This window comes from Pongo abelii, chromosome 16, assembly GCF_028885655.2.
Source record: "Pongo abelii isolate AG06213 chromosome 16, NHGRI_mPonAbe1-v2.0_pri, whole genome shotgun sequence".
NCBI lineage: Eukaryota > Metazoa > Chordata > Mammalia > Primates > Hominidae > Pongo > Pongo abelii.
This window is the reverse complement of record NC_072001.2, coordinates 54466031-54482984: the sequence shown is the minus strand read 5'-3', so window position 1 is coordinate 54482984 and position 16954 is coordinate 54466031. Positions and strand designations below refer to the sequence as shown.

The 16954-nt window shown below is 34.0% G+C and overlaps 1 protein-coding gene across 11 annotated transcripts in view; it reads left to right on the top strand.

The window, feature by feature from the left end:
* The window catches only part of DMXL2 (Dmx like 2), a 175950-nt gene that overhangs the window by 71636 nt on the left and 87360 nt on the right, over positions 1-16954 (top strand). For all 11 annotated transcript variants that reach the window (XM_054531479.2, XM_054531478.2, XM_054531476.2 and 8 more), the window contains exons 7-13: positions 1242-1420; positions 2891-3074; positions 6140-6314; positions 10174-10413; positions 10866-11137; positions 11763-12459; positions 12847-12968. In XM_054531479.2, coding sequence (XP_054387454.1) covers positions 1242-1420; positions 2891-3074; positions 6140-6314; positions 10174-10413; positions 10866-11137; positions 11763-12459; positions 12847-12968 — 1869 coding nt within the window. The remainder of the gene's footprint in view (positions 1-1241; positions 1421-2890; positions 3075-6139; positions 6315-10173; positions 10414-10865; positions 11138-11762; positions 12460-12846; positions 12969-16954) is intronic.

Below are 16954 nucleotides of genomic sequence, written 5' to 3'. Positions count from 1 at the left end.
ATCACCTGCTCATGGGGCTCTTTGTATTTCCATTGTGACTTTTGAGGGGCTCTCGGGTACCTGTAGAATTTCTTTGTTACGTAGTCCGAAACCACTGCATAGAATGTGCTGTAAATTTGATTATGTGAAAATGATGCTATGCTGAAGAAGATACTTGGAGGAAAGCAACTAGTACATTGTTAAGTGGCTGTCTAAGGGCAAGCACCTAAAAGATTTGCTGTGTAATTAAAATATCCAAAAAAATGAGACATTAATGGAAATGTTTGTTTCATTATGCAGCATAAATTGAGAATGAGTACCAAGATGGAAAAAACAGAATTGTTTGTCTAGTCCAAATGAAAATATTTGGACCAATGCATACTTTTCAGGAATACATAATTTCAGAATTTCTCAGAGGTTATATTTTTGCATAAGTGATAACATTTATTATTTCCCTTTAATGCAGTTTTTATTATTGGTTATAAAGCACTATAAAAAATAGTTTCTGTTAAAATACAATTGTTTAGCCTTTAACTAAATTGTTAGAACTAAGTAAAATGATTAAGTCAGTGCCTATTGTTATACTTGTAAATATTTTAAGTGGGCATTGAGGTGGTTCCTGACAGCTACCTCCATGCATTCTTTATCATCACTTAGAGCAGGGATCGGAGAACTGTGGCCCAAGAGCTAAGAATGTTTTTTTACCTTTTTAAAGGGATATAAGAAAAAAAAGAAGAATCTGTGTCATAGACCTGTGTAGCCCACAAAGCCTAACTTATTTACCATCTGGCCCTTTGCAGAAAAATTTGCTGACTCTTGATTTAGAGCAAGAAACAGTTCATATTCATGAGGTGAAGGGTGAAGGGTTTCACTGTTATAGACCACTTCAAAAAGGAAAGGATAACAGTGACTGAAAAGATAGCATGGATCTTTCTAATTCTTTCTTAACTAACTTATTCAAGGGGCTAGCATCAGAATCTTTTCTCTGCACTGACCAATTTATATCTAAATGGGGGAATTTGGCATCAGTCTGCATTTGAAAAACAATATCACACAGAAAAGATTGATAATGAATAGACTGTTCATTTATTTTTCAAGAATAGTATTCTTTAATAAACGTAATTTTAAGATAAGTTTTGTATTATGTATAAGTCACATATTAGTTTTTAGATATAGCTTAATTTTTAAAACTTCTTCAAACCACTTACCTTTTCAATTGTGTATGTACAAATTAATTTTATATTGATCTATGTATTTTTCAGGATGATTGTCTTTTGAAAGTGTGGTATCCTATGACTGGTTGGAAGTCTTCAATTATACCTCAGGATCATCATGAAGTAAAAAGGAGACAGTCCTCTACTCAATTTTCTTTTGTTTACTTGGCACACCCCCGAGCTGTGACAGGTTTTTCATGGCGCAAAACTAGCAAGTATATGCCCAGGTTAGATGAATGAATCATGCAGCTTTAGTTTGCATCCTTAAATGTTTATAAAAATAATGAAAATAAAGTCCTTTTATTTACATGGTGGCAATTAATAGCATAGGCTCTGGCATCAAACTGCCTGAAATCAAATCCTACTATTAGCTTCATGAATTTTTGACTAAATTTCTTAAGCTGTCTATGCCTCAGTTTTACTCTGTAGAATGAGGGTAGTAATAGTACCTACCTCAGAGAGTTACTGTGAAACTAAAATGTAGTTTGTGGGTGGGAAGTGCTTAGTACAGGCCTTTGCACATACTTTGTGTCCAGGCAATGAAATTGTTGGTAGTAGCTGTGGTACTAGCAGATCCTAGCAAGAAAATGTTTGCAAATAATAGGAAAGCACACAATGAAGGGAAATATATCAGTATTATGTCAATTATGTATATGGTGTTAAAGCATATAATGTACTCTGAAAAAAGTGGCCAGGTTGTTTTTTTTTTTTTTTTTTTTTTTTTTTAAATCTGAGAGCTGTCAACAGAAGCTTCTCAAAGGATTTTTTATTATACATTTTTTCCTCATCATTGTGGTACCTCTTAAAGGTATTTAGAAGATCAAATAAACTGCAAAACAGCCTATACAAATGATTCCTTTATTATATACAGGTCTAAGAAAACTGTTGGGCACTCAGAAGCTTGCTTAGAAATCTGGTTTGTTCTTGAGGGAGGGTTATTTTACCTACTAAATATATCTGAGGATTGTTTATGCCTGATAGGAAATATAGCACACATTGTAGAGATGCTCAGTAAATGATAACGTGGGAAATTTATATACTTTTTGAATCTAAATAAAAAGTCTATTCTGCTAGAGTCATCTGCATCTATTTGCAGAATACTTTTGACTTAGATTCTGTGTGATTTTTTTAAAGGGAGAATGAATTTTTTGTTCTTTGTAACAAACAGGTAAGTTACTTTAGCTGCTCCATGCCATGCCATTTTTGCTTATTTTAACTTAATGGAAATGGATTTATAGTTTGAAATTATATTCTCCTTACAGTTTTATGATGAAGATAATTATTTGTTTGTAACTGTTTGGGTTATAGGAAGGATGATGTAAAGTGGTGAAACTACTGCCATAAGCCAGATAAGTTTAATTACATTTAATGACCTTTTATTATGGTCATTCTGTAATTTGCAATGATTAGGTTTTCTTTTGCTGTTTAGTTTGTATGTTTTGTTTAGGAGATACTAATAATCCTCTAGAGCCTGAATGTATAATCTGGCAGTAATTTCTATTTTTTTTTTCAAAACAATTTCCCAGTTCTTATGATGTTCACAGTGATGCTATATATGATTTCAAGCTCTTTGATTGATTCCTTTTTTCCATAGTGTTTTGCACTAATGTTATCTTTATGCATGAAGAACCAAAATATTAATTAGTTGATGGGATTGATATTCACATTAACCTTTATTTATTTCTCTTTGTTGTTAGGGGTTCTGTCTGTAATGTGTTATTAACTTCATGTCATGATGGTGTGTGCCGGCTCTGGGCAGAAACTTTATTACCAGAAGACTGTCTTTTGGGTGAGCAGATTTGTGAGACTACCACTTCCAGCATTGCCAGCAACCTTTCTCATGCTGGAAGACACAAAGACAGAATACAGCATGCTCTTGAGGTATTATATTATTTAAAATGGTAAATGAATTTTGAAGATAATGTGAGCCTGGTGGAAATGCATAAACCAACATGCAGATGGCACACATAGTACATGTAATGAGTGAAATTAATAGCAATAAACTCTCATTTATGCTTGTAAGACTACTCATTTATTCCACTAAGAAGCCAAATGCAGAAATTAATGATCTCAGACATGTTGTATAGGTAAATATTATTAAAAGTTTTTTTAAAATTGATATTTTATGCTCAAGTTCTAGATAATATTATTTTAATTCTTTTGTTTTGCATGTCAGATGTGAAAATCTATGGGACTAAGTATTAGTAAAATATGTAAAGGTCCTTGAAATTAGTTGTAATTAAAAATATTTTGCTTTTGTTTCATAAAGATTAAAATTTTATTGTTCTAGTTAAAAATGACTATTTTATTCCTTAAGAATAAAGATGTTTATTAAGATATTAGACACAAATGAACTGCTTTGGAGTTCCATGATTGAATATTTTGAAAATGAAATAATTTTTATAATTTTTAAATACAGTATGAAATAAAAGTGCTTTATAAGAAATTACATTATAACACATAGCACAAATGATTGTGTCCCGTATGATTAGGTAATACAATGAGATATATGCATTATTTTAAATTGTCAGAAATTTATTATAGTAAACTTCGATTACTATTTTTCTTGTGGCTGTGTTTTATTATTCAAATAATATGTGCTTATTCTAGAATTGGATTAAGAAAAGGAGAAGAAATACGGAATTTATAATTCAACTATTCTAGTCATGTGAATATGTGTATTTTTCTTTATAAGATTGAGATCATATTATGCAGTAATACTTTATAAGTTTTTTATACTTAATTTGTTTACACTCTACGTTATTGACTATACTTTTACATTATATATTTACATTGACAGTTTAAAGGTTGCATAGTCAAAGTGGCTTTGCCATTTTACCAAGCAGAAATATTATACAACTTTGACAAGTTAAGGATGTGGTGCTTAAAAGTTTTATGTGAAGTAGGCCTCCTCAGGTATTGTCTGTATTGGGCCATTCTTGCACTGCTACAAAGAAATGTCTGAAACTGGGTGATTTATAATGAAAAGAGGTTTAATTGGCTCATGGTTCTATAGGAAGCATGGCACCAGAATCTGGTTGGCTTCTAGGGAGGCCACAGGGAGCTTTTACCCATGGCAGAAGGTGAAGCAGGAGCCAGCACATCACATGGTGAAAGCAGGAGCAAGAGAGAGTTGCGGGGAGGTGCCACACACTTTTAAATGACCAAATCTTATAAGAACTCACTTGCTATTGCAAAGACAATACCAACACCAAGCCATGTGGGATCCGCCTCATGACCCAGACAGCTCCCACCAGGCTCTACCTCCAACGTTGGGGATTACAATTCAACATGAGATTTAGGCAGGGTCAAATATCCAAACTATATCACTGTCTGTGATTGGGCGCTATTTTTACATTTTTTTCAATATTTAAAATGTAAGTGAAATTAAAAGCAGATGTCAAAACAGTTAAAGTTATCTTTTATTTTGATATTGATATTTAGTAGGACAAAGTACTTAATTTTTAACTAGATATTTGTGATCACTTATACTTATGTAACGTGTTTTATCTTCAAATTATATATGAGCCTTTGGAAACTAAGGGCTTTTAGACATCTTTGTATCCTCCATGGTACCTGATATATTGCTTTTCAAGTGTTTGTTAAATTGAATTATTGCCATGTAAAATAGAACAGAAATATAAGCAAATATGTAACCAGTGATTTGACAAGTTTTTACTGTCTTTAAGTAATATTATTAATTAATATGTTAAGATAGTTTTTAAAAGAAAAAGCATAATTGTCTGACTTACGAGCCACTTGGCTTTCTGATATCCTATCCTTTCCTATGGAACTCCTTACTGTTAGTTCTATATAATTGTATATATTCTTAAGTTATATTTTTTGTTTCTAGGAGAAAATAGCTAGTATTAGATCAGTCTTGTCAGTCTAATTTAAAATAATGGTTAATGTCGAAGATCCAGTGAAAATAATTTGATAGGCATTTTGGACCAGGGGATCTCTAATGTCAGTCTTAACCCTATTATCAAAGCAATGAGCAACTCCGTAGTGGGAGACCAGAGGTGGGGGACACACCATTGACCTGATACTATTTTCCGTATGCAAAATGAGAAGGGCTGTAGAAATTGAGAGGATGTACCAGTTATGTTACTTTAATGAAGAAAGAATTGATAACATTTTATACTTTATTTAATTGAATGTGGGGAACAAAGGAAAATAATAAAAAATTATTATGAAACATGGTCTTGGGAGTGGGTTAAGTTACAGAATAAGGAATTACTGTGAGGTGGGGCTGTGATATGGAGAAAAAAGATAATGCCAAGAATGACATGGCCCCATGTCTAAAATAGACCACATGATCATGCATGCTAATGAAGAATATTAATCATATAGATTTATCTCAATTTAAACAAATCCAAATTGCAAATTGTTTAAAACAATTTAAGCAAAGGTCAACATTTTAATGAGGTCTTTCCTTGTCTAATCCTATCTAAGTAGGTTCCCCTTGTTATTCTGTATTTTCATACCCTGTTTTGTTCTTTATAATAGATATCATGAATTTGATTGTTTAGCTGGCTGTTTAATTCTAAGTGAGAGGGCAGTATTGGGGAGGCAATATTCTTCCTGGTAGGAAGACTCAGGAATTTTTTTTTTTACTCTTATGACTAGAAAATTCTGTCTCAGTACTAGGATATCCTGAAAAAAAAATCTTTGGACCTCCTAATATTAACGGGAATCTTTATTCATGTTTTGTAGATACCATGAATAAGTATTTTTGCACACTACTTTTTGCCTTGAACTAAAAGTTTACAAGAACTGTAGAGAATACATCCAAAATAGTTCTACTGTAATTTAAAAAATTTCCTTTAAAATGATCAGGTTTTTATGGAGAAAAAAATCTTAAACCTCTTAATAATTAAGAGTACTTTGGTTGGCATTTATTAGACCTTCCAGAGTTGGACTCAGCAACTATTTTTCTATTTTAGACAATACACCATTTGAAAAATTTAAGGAAAGGACAGAGGAGGTCATCTGTTCTTGTAACTCATGCTGAATTAATGCCTGACCAGACAGCAATGCATGAAGTTCAAAGACACATTTCCCACCATGCAAATGCACTCTGTCATTTTCATATTGCAGCAAGCATCAACCCTGCCACAGGTAAAAGGATAAAGTTTTGTTTCCCATAAATATGTTGAAGTCAGGTAAATAAATAAAAAAGTGGAACTACTTTCATAACCTGTTTTTTATTTTATTATTTCATGTTGCCTTTAAAATACTTAATTGGAATAGAGATATAAAGTACCATTTTTTGAATTGGGCCTATGTGATTGGGACTATGTGATTCTCAGGGTATTAACTTTAGTAACTATTTCTGAGCATCTTTGTCTAGACTATAACAAGCATTCCTAGTAAATTAGAGCTGTGATTGAACCTGGTATCACAAGTGGTGGCAGCCTGGTAAATTAGTGTAATTTCTCTCACTTCACAGTTTAAATCTTCCCAAAACTTTTTACAAAGTTTTCTTTATATCTCAGCATATCTTGTTTTCTACCCTTGTAGACTTTCTTGTCCTATACTAAGGAAAACACTTTTCCTTCTAACTTGAATCTTTTCTTTTCCCTTTTTCCCCTATGTGACTGAGAAGTATTTTGAGTCAGGTTCTGTGCTGGCAAATGCATATTTGAGAGCTTCTATTTAAAGGCAATATGTTTTCCTTCTACGTGGAAATGTAGGAGAAAGGCTATAAATTTTATATTACATTGCTCATAGAACTATATAAAGTTTTATATAAAGTTATAGTTGCATGTTATTAAACTGGAGGTCTGTTGCTTCAGAGTGAAGGGGCTTTTATTTTTAAATGTTTCTGTATGTAAATACAATATTTAGTAAATAGAATTCTAAAAGGGTGATCTGCAGTGGTAACTCTAGATATGTGCTGTTTTATAGAGTAGCCACTAGCCCCGTATTAGCTATTTGAGCACTTGAAATGTGGCTGGTCCAAATTGAGATATGCTGTAAAATACACACTGAATTTCTAAGACTTAGTATAAAAAATAATGAAAAATATTTCATTAATAATGTTATTTCATATTGATTACTTGTTGAAATACTATTTTGTATATGTTGAGTCAAATAAAGTATATTATTAAAATTATTATTACCTGTTTCATTTTACCTTTTGTAACGTGGCTATTGAAATATCTAAAATTACTTAACATGTCTTGCATTTTTGATCTGCATTGTATTTCTGTTGGGCAGTGCTTTGCCATCTGATTAAATGTTGTTTTGCTTATATTATCCTTTCTGATCTAATATCTTAATTGTATTCTAAGAATGTCTTTATAATTTAACTTGTTTTCAAAATATGGTTTTAGATTTTTATGAATTTTTAACCTTTAAAAGAACCGTTTCTTGAATTACTGTGATTAAAATTTAACTTCAAAACAAAATGCAATTCGTGATAGTCTGCACTAAATTCAATACATATTAGAAACCTTGGCTTTTTAACTGTGTACCCTATCCTAATTAGATGGAATAGGATCACAGAGGATGAGCATTCTGTCACATCATTTGAGCCTAAGGACTGGATATATTCTTGTAGCCGTTGGGCCTTGGTCTTCCCCAGCTTCTTTACTAACCTTCACTAATTTTATTCATGCTCATCCTAACTTACCTACATAATATTTTAAAAACAATTTTGTTAAAAATGTTTAACATCATGCATTTTTAGTTACTGCATGTAAATATAACATTTAGGTTGACCAAATAGATTACTAAATGCAAATAATTTTATATTGTTAGGACTTGTCCTCTTCACCTTTTTTTCAAAAAATTTTTTGAAACTACAAGAAAGTTGAAAGAATAGTACAGCAAATATCCATATACCACTTACCCAGATTTACCACATATTAACATCTTGTCATTTATTCTTTTGTTCTCCTTCTCTGCCTGTATAGATATGTCTTTGCTGCCTCTTCCCTTATTTTTGACGGAACCATTTGAAAGTAAAGTTGTTGATTACGATACCCTAAATATACCCTAATTATCCTAAATATTTTCTATTACCTAAATATTTAAGAATGTGTCTTTTAGTAAAAAGGGAATTTGCCTCCATAGCTGTAATACTGTTATTGCATGTGAGGAACATGGATAATAATATCATGTAATATACCATTCATACGCAAATATAGATTCCTTTCTTAAATGCAGATTATTTTCTTTAAATTCCTCCAGTCTAGAACAGTCCCTCTCTCAATTGTAAAAAAAAAAATCTGTTAGTCTCAAAAAGTTGTCTCTCAGTTTTCTTTCAAAATGTCTTGCAGTCTGAATATTTGTTCATGAGATTTAGGTTTAACATTTTGAACAAGACTGCTACATAGGCACATAGGTGATGTAGTGTTTTATAGGATTGCTAATTCACAAATCCTATTTTATATGATTTATTTCATTTTTATCACAAAACCAGAATAGTTATCCAGGAACTGGAAAGAAAGAACAAATTAGAGCATTTAACATTCATATTTATTGTAATAGAACATTACCAGAATGTCCATGCATTTTATCTTTAGATTTTCACTTCTTTTTGCAAAGGACAATTTTTCCTTCTGTTGAATGAATTATTTATAATATGGATTGAAATTAAGGAGATTAAGTTTTTGATTTATACCATTTTTTGGGTAGAGGAGGACAGGGTCTTGCTCTGTCACCCAGGCTAGAGTGCAGCCTTCACCTCTCGGGCTCAGGCAATCCTACCACCTCAGCCTCCTGAGTAGCTGGGACCACAGGTGTGTGCCACTACGCCTGGCTAATTTTTGTATTTTTTGTAGAGAGAGTGTCTCGCTATGTTTCCCAGGCTGGTCCCAAACTCCTAAGTTCAAACGATCCTCCTGCCTTGGCCTCCAAAAATGCTAGGATTACAGACATGAGCCACCACACCTGGCCAATTATACTATCTTACATGAACTCATCAATTTCATAAATTTCAGTTACCTCAAATGGAAAAATTATCTTATACTTAGAATTTTAACTGCCTTCTTGTGTTTTTTCTTGATGTTATTTCCCGACAACTATTTAGTAAAGTTTCAAACACTGAGAAAAGTTGGAAGAATAGTACAGTCAATACTTTTATATTCTTCACTTTGATTCAACAGTTGTTAACATTTTGCCACAGTTGCTTTATATGTGGCAAATGTCTCTGTATGTGTATGAGATGTTTTCTTTTCTCTTTCTTTCTTTCTTCCTTTTTTTTTTTTTTTTTTGGAAACGGAGTCTTGCTCTGTCACACAGGCTGGAGTGCAGTGGAGTGATCTCAGCTCATTGCAACCTCTGCCTCCCCGGTTCAAGCAGTTCTCCTGCTTAAGCCTCCCGAGTAGCTGGGACTACAGGCACACCCCTCCACGCTGGGCTAATTTTTTGTATTTCAGTAGAGATGGGGCTTCACTGTGTTGCCCAGGCTGGTCTCGAACTCCTGAGCTCAGGCAATCCACCCGCCTCTCCCTCCCAAAGTGCTAGGATTACAGGCATGAGTCACCGCACATGGTCGAAATGTTTTCTTAAGTCTTTTCAAAGTAAGTTACACCTATCATGGTGTATCACCCTTACATTAGCAAGTATCTTCTAAAATTCTCTCCCATAATCATAATATCATCATACCTAAGAAAATGATAAGTAATTCCATAATATCTAATATCCAGTTCATATTTAAACTTCTCTAGTTATCTCTTTTATAGCTGCTTTTCTGCTTTAATTTTTCATCCCCTGTCCCCAGACTAGAATTCACTGAAGGTTGATGCATTTGTGTATTTTGTTTTTACGTTAATAGTTTAATTTCATATGTCTATCATTAATTCTTAAGATTTACATTTACCATTAAATTCAGTTAAAGTTTTTACAAATGCTGCTAAAATTATGTTGACTTGTTTAGCACCTTTTCTTTGTATAGATTAGTCATTGTAAGCACTTGTCATGTTTTTAAAGAAATAAAAAAAGTATATTGAAATCTCTTTTATTTCCACAGATATTCCAAATGTCTTGGTTGGCACTGCATTTAATGTTGATGATGGAAATGGGGGCTTTGTCGTTCATTGGTTAAACAACAAGGAATTTCATTTTACATCATCTACAGAAATATTTATGCATCAATTACGAAAACTTTCTGATAAGCAGGTAGATCATGAAAATGATGATGCAGATAGAGAAGACGAGGAACATTCACAGGAGGATAGAGAACGGGGTTTACATATGAAATTAGACCATGGTTAGTATCCTGTGTTCAGATTTTTCTTACTCCAAAGTTAACAACTTTCTGTGGTACCACTTTTAGTTTTGAATTCTTCCTTCCCGCTCTTCCTCCTTTTTACTTTTCTATTTGTTACACAAGTATTTACTGACCATCTGCTTTGGATCAGGTACTCTGCCAGGTCCTGCAAACATCATCTAACTCTATATGTTCTTTGGAAGCCATATCCTTTTCTAGGGAACAGGTTTTGCTAATGGTAGTAATAATGATAGGGTGAATGAAGTTTTAATTTATCTAAAAGTAGTAACTGTAGTAACTTTCAATTCAGACAAAAGTTTCCTTTGTTTTTTTTTCTGACTGTAAATTGGAAAAGAGATTTAGTTTTTAAAGATAGTATGCTATTTATTTATAGTCTAGTATGTAAATGAATTATTTAATGCATGTATTGATAAATATATTTTCTGGTTCAGATTTATCCCTGGATAGAGAATCTGAGGCAGGTACAGGATCATCAGAACATGAAGATGGAGAAAGAGAAGGAAGTCCTAGAACTTATTCACGACTCAGTGTACCAATGCCACTGCCTACGGTTCTGCTTGATCGGAAGATTGAAACGCTGCTAACTGAATGGAATAAGAATCCTGATATGCTTTTTACAATACACCCTGTAGATGGTACCTTTCTAGTGTGGCATGTAAAGTATTTGGATGAATATAATCCTGGAATATTTAGACAAGTTCAGGTATATTTTATTGATGAAATAGTTATTACATTTCCTAAAATAGTAAAAAGAAATAAATGCTTTGTAGAGTTAGCATGTTTGTAGAATTACTGAAAATTTTGGTTTTGATAAGCATCTGAGTAAAGAATACTTCTTTCTTTCAGAAGGGATCAGTGACCATAAGCATAGCAAACTTGATTAGTTAGAAGATAATGAATTTGGCCTTGAAATGCAGTACTGAATATTTAAATATATGTGTTGATTTTTGGGGGAATTAATAATATTTTGAATAAGATTAAGAAACTACCCTGAAAATGTGAATCAGGATGAGCTCCTCCTTGTGGCCAATTTGATGAGCTAAACGAAGCTGCCTTTGTCATCTCTCTCAACTTTATTGCTATTTAGATCTCTGGCTGTGGTCATTTTGTTGTACAAGCAAAGCACTTGAACCTTTTTTCTTCAGCCTTCTCTTAGGCCATGAATAGAGATATTATATTACCTAAATAGAACAAAGGGATTGGACCATAAAGAGGTTGAAAATGACATTTTTTGATAAGAAGCTGAGATTTGGTATTTTGAGAATAGAAGTCTTTTTTTTGAGAGGAGGTAAACTATTTGCACTGAATCATATAATTATGTTTTTCAGGTTTCTTTTTCTTCTCGGATTCCTGTTGCATTTCCCTCTGGTGATGCAAGCTCTCTTAGTAAAAATATCATGATGTATGCCTGTATAAATGTGACAAAAGATTCTCACCACACGCTGTTACACCAGGAGGGGATGTCTGTAGGCAGTCCTCACAGATCACAGCCACACTCTAGATCCCACAGTACACATATGAACATCTTAGCTCCCACAGTAATGATGATCTCTAAACACATAGATGGTTCTTTAAATCAGTGGGCAGTCACTTTTGCTGATAAGTCTGCCTTTACCACTGTTCTAACCGTATCTCACAAATTTAGATATTGCGGTCATCGATTTCACCTCAATGACCTGGCATGTCATTCAGTTTTACCACTGTTATTGACATCCTCTCATCATAATGCTCTATTGACTCCTGAATCAGATTGTCAGTGGGACTCAGACAATAAATTAACTAGATTAATGGACCCTGTAAAACATATAAAAGTTTCCTCGAAACAACCTCTTAGAAATGCAGCAACTCGTACATTTCATGACCCAAATGCAATCTACAGTGAACTTATTCTGTGGCGTGTAGACCCAATAGGACCTTTGTCATACACTGGAGGAGTATCAGAATTGGCTCGAATTAACTCTTTACATACCTCAGCGTTCTCTAATGTGGCTTGGCTTCCAACTCTCATTCCCAGTTACTGTCTAGGTAAGTGTTCATTGTAATTGTGAAATTAACAAAAGCTTTTAAACTATTATTTGTTATATACAAAATGGTTTATATTTGTTGTCATTAAGATGATTTTTAATAAGTATTCAGTTTTCATTATTAAGATGATTTTTAATAAATATTCAGAATACAGGCATGAGACTGATTTTTAGAACTTCTAGAAGTTTTTAACCTTTTCTCTTATAATCCATTTTTTAATTAAATTTTTTGTTAATAATTTTGTATCTACTTATTGTGCCTGTTTAATTATGATTCTAGACCATGGTTAAGCCTAAAAAAAATGTGAATACTTGTTTCTTATCCTTTAGCCAGTAAGAAAAATACACTACATGTTTAGAACCCAGAGGCCTTGTTTTCCTTTCTCAGGCACATATTGCAATTCTGCAAGTGCTTGCTTTGTTGCTTCTGATGGCAAAAATCTGAGACTCTATCAGGCTGTAGTGGATGCAAGGAAATTATTGGATGAATTGTCAGACCCAGAATCTTCAGTAAGTATTTAATAATCTTTATTAATTTATCTAAGGTGATAATTCTCTTTTGACTTTGTCTAGGACCTGTATTTATTTGTTGCTGTTTAGGGAGTAAGCATATGTTCTGGGCTGCACATGACATATATATGACACATTTATTTATTCCTAAGTTGTGTTCCAAGGTATATGAATGAAAATTTTAGTGTACATACCACACATTAATACATTTTACATAAAAAGAAATAAAAAGGATTTTTTTCTAAAATATTATTTGTTTGTAACATATTTTACTCTCTAGCTTGGTTCTGTTAATCTTACTTTGCTCAAAAGAAGTTTTAAGGCATCTTTACGAAGCTATATGTTTAGGTTGGAAAATTGGAACTTTTTCAAGCTTGATTCACCATTTTAAAAAATTCTCTGAATTAATTTTTGTATAAGGTGTAAGGAAGGGATCCAGTTTCAGCTTTCTACATATGGCTAGCCAGTTTTCTCAGCACCATTTATTAAATAGGGAATCCTTTCCCCATTGCTTGTTTTTCTCAGGTTTGTCAAAGATCAGATAGTTGTAGATATGCGGCGTTATTTCTGAGGGCTCTGTTCTGTTCCATTGATCTATATCTCTGTTTTGGTACCAGTACCATGCTGTTTTGGTTACTGTAGCCTTGTAGTATAGTTTGAAGTCAGGTAGCGTGATGCTTCCAGCTTTGTTCTTTTGGCTTAGGATTGACTTGGCAATGCGGGCTCTTTTTTGGTTCCATATGAACTTTAAAGTAGTTTTTTCCAATTCTGTGAAGAAAGTCATTGGTAGCTTGATGGGGATGGCATAGAATCTATAAATTACCTTGGGCAGTATGGCCATTTTCATGATATTGATTCTTCCTACCCATGAGCATGGAATGTTCTTCCATTTGTTTGTATCCTCTTTTATTTCATTGAGCAGTGGTTTGTAGTTCTCCTTGAAGAGGTCCTTCACGTCCCTTGTAAGTTGGATTCCTAGATATTTTATTCTCTTTGAAGCAATTGTGAATGGGAGTTCACTCATGATTTGGCTCTCTGTTTCTCTGTTATTGGTGTATAAGAATGCTTGTGATTTTTGTACATTGATTTTGTATCCTGAGACTTTGCTGAAGTTGCTTATCAGCTTAAGGAGATTTTGGGCTGAGACTATGGGGTTTTCTAGATATACAATCATGTCATCTGCAAACAGGGACAATTTGACTTCCTCTTTTCCTAATTGAATACCTTTTATTTCCTTCTCCTGCCTAATTGCCCTGGCCAGAACTTCCAACACTGTGTTGAATAGGAGTGGTGAGAGAGGGCATCCCTGTCTTGTGCCAGTTTTCAAAGGGAATGCTTCCAGTTTTTGCCCATTCAGTATGATATTGGCTGTGGGTTTGTCATAGATAGCTCTTATTATTTTGAGATATGTCCTGTCAATACCTAATTTATTGGGAGTTTTTAGCATGAAGGGTTGTTGAATTTTGTCAAAGGCCTTTTCTTCATCTGTTGAGATAATCATGTGGTTTTTGTCTTTGGTTCTGTTTATATGCTGGATTACATTTATTGATTTGCATATATTGAGCCAGCCTTGCATCCCAGGGATGAAGCCCACTTGATCATGGTGGATAAGCTTTTTGATGTGCTGCTGGATTCGGTTTGTCAGTATTTTATTGAGGAATTTTGCATCAATGTTCATCAAGGATATTGGTCTAAAATTCTCTTTTTTGGTTGTGTCTCTGCCAGGCTTTGGTATCAGGATGATGCTGGCCTCATAAAATGAGTTAGGGAGGATTCCCTCTTTTTCTATTGATTGGAATAGTTTCAGAAGGAATGGTACCAGTTCCTCCTTGTACCTCTGGTAGAATTCGGCTGTGAATCCATCTTGTCCTGGATTCTTTTTGGTTGGTAAGCTATTGATTATTGCCACAATTTCAGAGCCTGTTATTGGTCTATTCAGAGATTCAACTTCTTCCTGGTTTAGACTTGGGAGGGTGTATGTGTCGAGGAATTTATCCATTTCTTCTAGATTTTCTAGTTTATTTGCGTAGAGGTGTTTGTAATATTCTCTGATGGTAGTTTGTATTTCTGTGGGATCGGTGGTGATATCCCCTTTATCATTTTTTATTGCACCTGTTTGATTCTTCTCTCTTTTCTTCTTTATTAGTCTTGCTAGCAGTCTATCAATTTTGTTGATCCTTTCAAAAAACCAGCTCCTGGATTCATTACTTTTTTAAAGGGTTTTTTGTGTCTCTATTTCCTTCAGTTCTGCTCTGATTTTAGTTATTTCTTGCCTTCTGATAGCTTTTGAATGTGTTTGCTCCTGCTTTTCTAGTTCTTTTAATTGTGATGTTAGGGTGTCCATCTTGGATCTTTCCTGCTTTCTTTTGTGGGCATTTAGTGCTATAAATTTCCCTCTACACATTGCTTTGAATGTGTCCCAGAGATTCTGGTATGTTGTGTCTTTGTTCTCATTGGTTTCAAAGAACATCTTTATTTCTGCCTTCATTTCGTTATGTACCCAGTAGTCATTCAGGAGCAGGTTGTTAGTTTCCATGTAGTTGAGCAGTTTTGAGTGAGTTTCTTAATCCTGAGTTCTAGTTTGATTGCACTGTGGTCTGAGAGACAGTTTGTTATAATTTCTGATCTTTTACATTTGCTGAGGAGAGCTTTACTTCCAATTATGTGGTCAATTTTGGAATAGGTGTGGTGTGGTGCTGAAAAAAATATATATTCTGTTGATTTGGGGTGGAGAGTTCTGTAGATGTCTATTAGGTCCACTTAGACCTAAAACCATAAAAACCCTAGAAGAAAACCTGGGCATTACCATTCAGGACATAGGCATGGACAAGGACTTCATGTCTAAAACACCAAAAGCAATGGCAACAAAAGCCAAAATTGACAAATGGGATCTAATTAAACTAAAGAGCTTCTGCACAGCAAAAGAAACTACCATCAGAGTGAACAAGCAACCTACAAAATGGGAGAAAATTTTCGCAACCTACTCATCTGACGAAGGGCTAATATCCAGAATCTACAATGAACTCAAACAAATTTACAAGAAAAAAACAACCCCATCAAAAAGTGGGTGAAGGACATGAACAGACACTTCTCAAAAGAAGACATTTATGGAGCCAAAAAACACATGAAAAAATGCTCATCATCACTGGCCATCAGAGAAATGCAAATCAAAACCACAATGAGATACCATCGAACACCAGTTAGAATGGCAATCATTAAAAAGTCAGGAAACAACAGGTGCTGGAGAGGATGTGGAGAAATAGGAACACTTTTACACTGTTGGTGGGAGTGTAAACTAGTTCAACCCTTGTGGAAGTCAGTGTGGAGATTCCTCAGGGATCTAGAACTAGAAATACCATTTGACCCAGCCATTCTGTTACTGGGTATATACCCAAAGGACTATAAATCATGCTGCTATAAAGAGAGATGCACGCGTATGTTTATTGCAGCACTATTCACAATAGCAAAGACTTGGAACCAACCCAAATGTCCAACAATGATAGACTGGATTAAGAAAATGTGGCACATATACACCATGGAATACTATGCAGCCATAAAAAATGATGAGTTCATGTCCTTTGTAGGGACATGGATGAAATTGGAAATCATCATTCTCAGTAAACTGTCGCAAGAACAAAAAACCAAACACCACATATTCTCACTCATAGGTGGGAATTGAACAATGAGGACACATGGACACAGGAAGGGGAACATCACACACCGGGGACTGTTGTGGAGTGGGGGGAGGGGGGAGGAATAGCATTAGGAGATATACCTAATGCTAAATGAGGAGTTAATGGGTGCAGCACACCAGCATGGCACATGTATACATATGTAACTAACCTGCACATTGTGCACATGTACCCTAAAACTTAAAGTATAATAAAAAAAAATTCTCTGGTTAGAATTTGTTATCAGTGGGTGGCAGCATCTCATTCTGATAGTTCTGTGTCTGAGCTGGAAGTCATATATGTTAGTATCTAGAG